The sequence below is a fragment of the Acyrthosiphon pisum genome, unplaced genomic scaffold, assembly GCF_005508785.2.
Source record: "Acyrthosiphon pisum isolate AL4f unplaced genomic scaffold, pea_aphid_22Mar2018_4r6ur Scaffold_21651;HRSCAF=24491, whole genome shotgun sequence".
NCBI classification, from domain to species: domain Eukaryota; kingdom Metazoa; phylum Arthropoda; class Insecta; order Hemiptera; family Aphididae; genus Acyrthosiphon; species Acyrthosiphon pisum.
In genome coordinates, this window is record NW_021771141.1 from 26,262 (window position 1) to 29,296 (window position 3,035).

General features: G+C 28.2%; 1 protein-coding gene across 1 annotated transcript; it reads left to right on the forward strand.

Annotated features, from left to right (window-relative positions):
* The first annotated feature begins 593 nt into the window (after window positions 1-593).
* On the forward strand, window positions 594-1,633 carry LOC107884602. Its single transcript, XM_016807076.1, has 5 exons — window positions 594-650; window positions 727-851; window positions 1,044-1,168; window positions 1,236-1,384; window positions 1,448-1,633. The coding sequence occupies exons 1-5, from the start codon at window positions 594-596 to the stop codon at window positions 1,631-1,633; spliced, it is 642 nt and encodes a 213-aa protein (XP_016662565.1).
* Window positions 1,634-3,035: the final 1,402 nt, after the last annotated feature.

The following is a 3,035-nucleotide window of genomic DNA, read 5'->3' on the forward strand; positions in this document are numbered from 1 at the left end:
TATTATATAATTAATTGTTGATATTTTGCAATGGTTGGTGGTAAAGGTAGTTTAATTCGTATAATAATTAATAATTTAACAGAAGAATTAATTTATTAAACAACAAATAGTAATTATTATTTATGGTTTCTCTTGGATTTGTTGAAAATAGATGTTATTTATTGCCACCAGGTAGCGCTGAGGCTCAAAAAGGAAGATCCCCCCCGTACACCCGAAACATGTATACCTTTTTCTGACCACGTTATCGTGATCGTCGCCAGTCCTGTATATCTTAGTCCGCGTACGTAACCATGCCCTAATCATAATAATGAGTGATTATGATAAAAATCAGTTATCAAATTTATCAGTTAGATAAATATTAAATATTTAAATTTAAAATAAAAATAATAAATGATACCTAATTTATTTTTTTGATTAATCTTAAAAGTTAAAATGGATAATAGTACATCCCTATTTGTTTTTTTTTTTTTGGTTTAAATCATGTTCATGAAAGCAGTAAGTCTTTAGATAAACAAAAAAAAATTCTTCATCATCGCTTGTCAACGATTTCAAATTCTAAAATACGTATAACCAATTTTATGTTAGTCACAAGTATGTATGACGATTTGGATTTTAAAAGTCATTTTAGGCTTACCAGGAGTTCAATTGAAGTAAGTAGAATAGTAATTGCCATAATGAATTTGAATTAAATTTGACACTAATATAATTTTGTTATTTAAATATTAGGTTTTAATGTGTAAAGTAAAACCGTTTTATTTTCTACGCATGACCAAAGTGGGAAGGCCTTTAGTTGCTTTTGAAAAATCGACTTTCATGACTGTATGGTACATAAGTAACACGGAGACATTTCGGTAATATAAACAAAAATTACTTTTACTATTCACATATTTGTTTAGTGTTACTGATAATTTAACATTATGTTATTACCTACATGTTATTACAAATATAATATTTTATTACAAAAATGTATTGAGTACTTACCTAGCTATTCAAATTTTTGAATAAGTACATTAATTTCATATACATATTGTTTAATTGTATAGTCAAGTTGGGGATCGTTTTGGAATAAGTAGAGGCTTAGCATGCCGTACCATTCATAAATTTATTCGTGCTCTTTCAAAAATTCTTGATGAGTTTATAATTTGGCCTATAGGAAGTTCAGCAATAGGTATTGTTGTTATTACTACTCATTAAGCTAGTCTTGTATCTTGAATCATATGTATAATTCTGTATAGATACCATTCAAGATTTCAAAAACTTGAGAGTTAACTATATGCCAAACACAATTGGTTGTATTGACGGCTGTCATATCCGTATCCATGCTCCAAAAGCTAAGAGAAGTGATTATACAAATCGGAAAATGTTTCAGTCAATAGTTCTCATGGTAAATTACATACATATTAGATAAATCAAGTGCTAATAAAAAAATTTATTTTTATTTTTTTAGGCAGTATGTAATGCTCACCTTGAGTTCACCTACATATTTTCTGGATGGCCTGGGAGTTCTCACGATGCAAGAGTTTTCAAAAATTGTTCTTTGGGTAATACATTATTAGAAACACCACAACAAATAATTTCTAGAAGTAATTTAAATAATTTCACCTACTTGGAGATTCCGCTTTTCCATTGCTAGAAAATTTATTAGTTCCTTTTAAAGCTACCCATATATTGACCGATAAAGAAAAATTATTTAATAGACGATTAAGCTCTACTCGGGTTGTAATTGAAGAGGCATTTGGCTTGTTACTTGGACGTTTTCGGAGACTTAAAAAGTATCAACTAGATTCACTTTCCTATCAGAAAAGATACCGTTTAAGAAAATCTAAACATTTTTACTATCCTAAGAGGTGATAACAGACACGAACATAAAAAAATAAAAATAAAATAAAAAAAACACATCATTGTAAAACCAATATATTCATTGCTCTGCTCAGAATCTAATAAAATTGGAAACTGAAAATGTTCCTAAATGGTTCAAAACAAATCAAAATATTTTGAAATTGTATCGTGTATAGAAAATGCAAATATAATCACCAGTAAAAATTCATGTATATACGTTCATTTTTTTTAGAGTTACAAAATCGATTTCTCGAAAACAGACTTCGCGTAAAAATTCCAGTTTTTCCTCAATTTTTCTTTTGTTTTCACGACGCTTATCAAAACTACTGGGAAATTTTTACTTTTAACCCCCAAAGTACCAACTAGATTCACTTTCTTATCAGAAAAGATACTGTTGAAGAAAATCCAAGCACTTTTACTGTCCTAAAACATGAAAATTTAAAAAAAAAATAAAAAAAAAAACACACCATTGTAAAATATATAAATTCATCGTTCCACTCAGAATTTAAAAAAAGTATTTAAAATACTGTTCAAATACTTCAAAATAAAAATTATTTAAAAAAGTATTCAATACGGAAAAAAGTATTTGAATAATTTTACTCAAATACATTACAACACTGCTATTTATATCTAGTCGTTATGAACATTATACAGACTACGCGGAAAAACCATGGTTCCTGTGCGAGCATTATTATAAATACTAATAATTAATAATATATATGATCCAATAATTTATATAGTCATAAAAGCCATATCACATATAGCCATAATGTCATGATTGAGGAACCCCGGAAATACGAATTGTTCCATTTGTTTTTTTTTTTGGTAGGTACCTACCTATATGCTGATTGCTAAGTGCATATTATCAGCGAAATACTGCACAACCATATTATAAATTGGTTTTAATTAATGATTTGAGAAGATCTTTATGCAAGCACTATTGTTAAGGGGTTCAATATAATGTATATTTACACTTTTCACTCAGAAAATAAAAGACGAATTTGTGCTAGTTTTAAAACAATACACTCGTATCTAAACTGACCTAATTTTTTTATACTTTGCTGATTATTTCATATTTAAATTATGTATACAAATAATGGTCTCAAAGGGGATTGAAACATAGTGCAACTAGGGTAAACATTTGGGGGGGGGGGGCTTAAAAACAATTATTTGTAATAGGGAACCTATAAGCCATA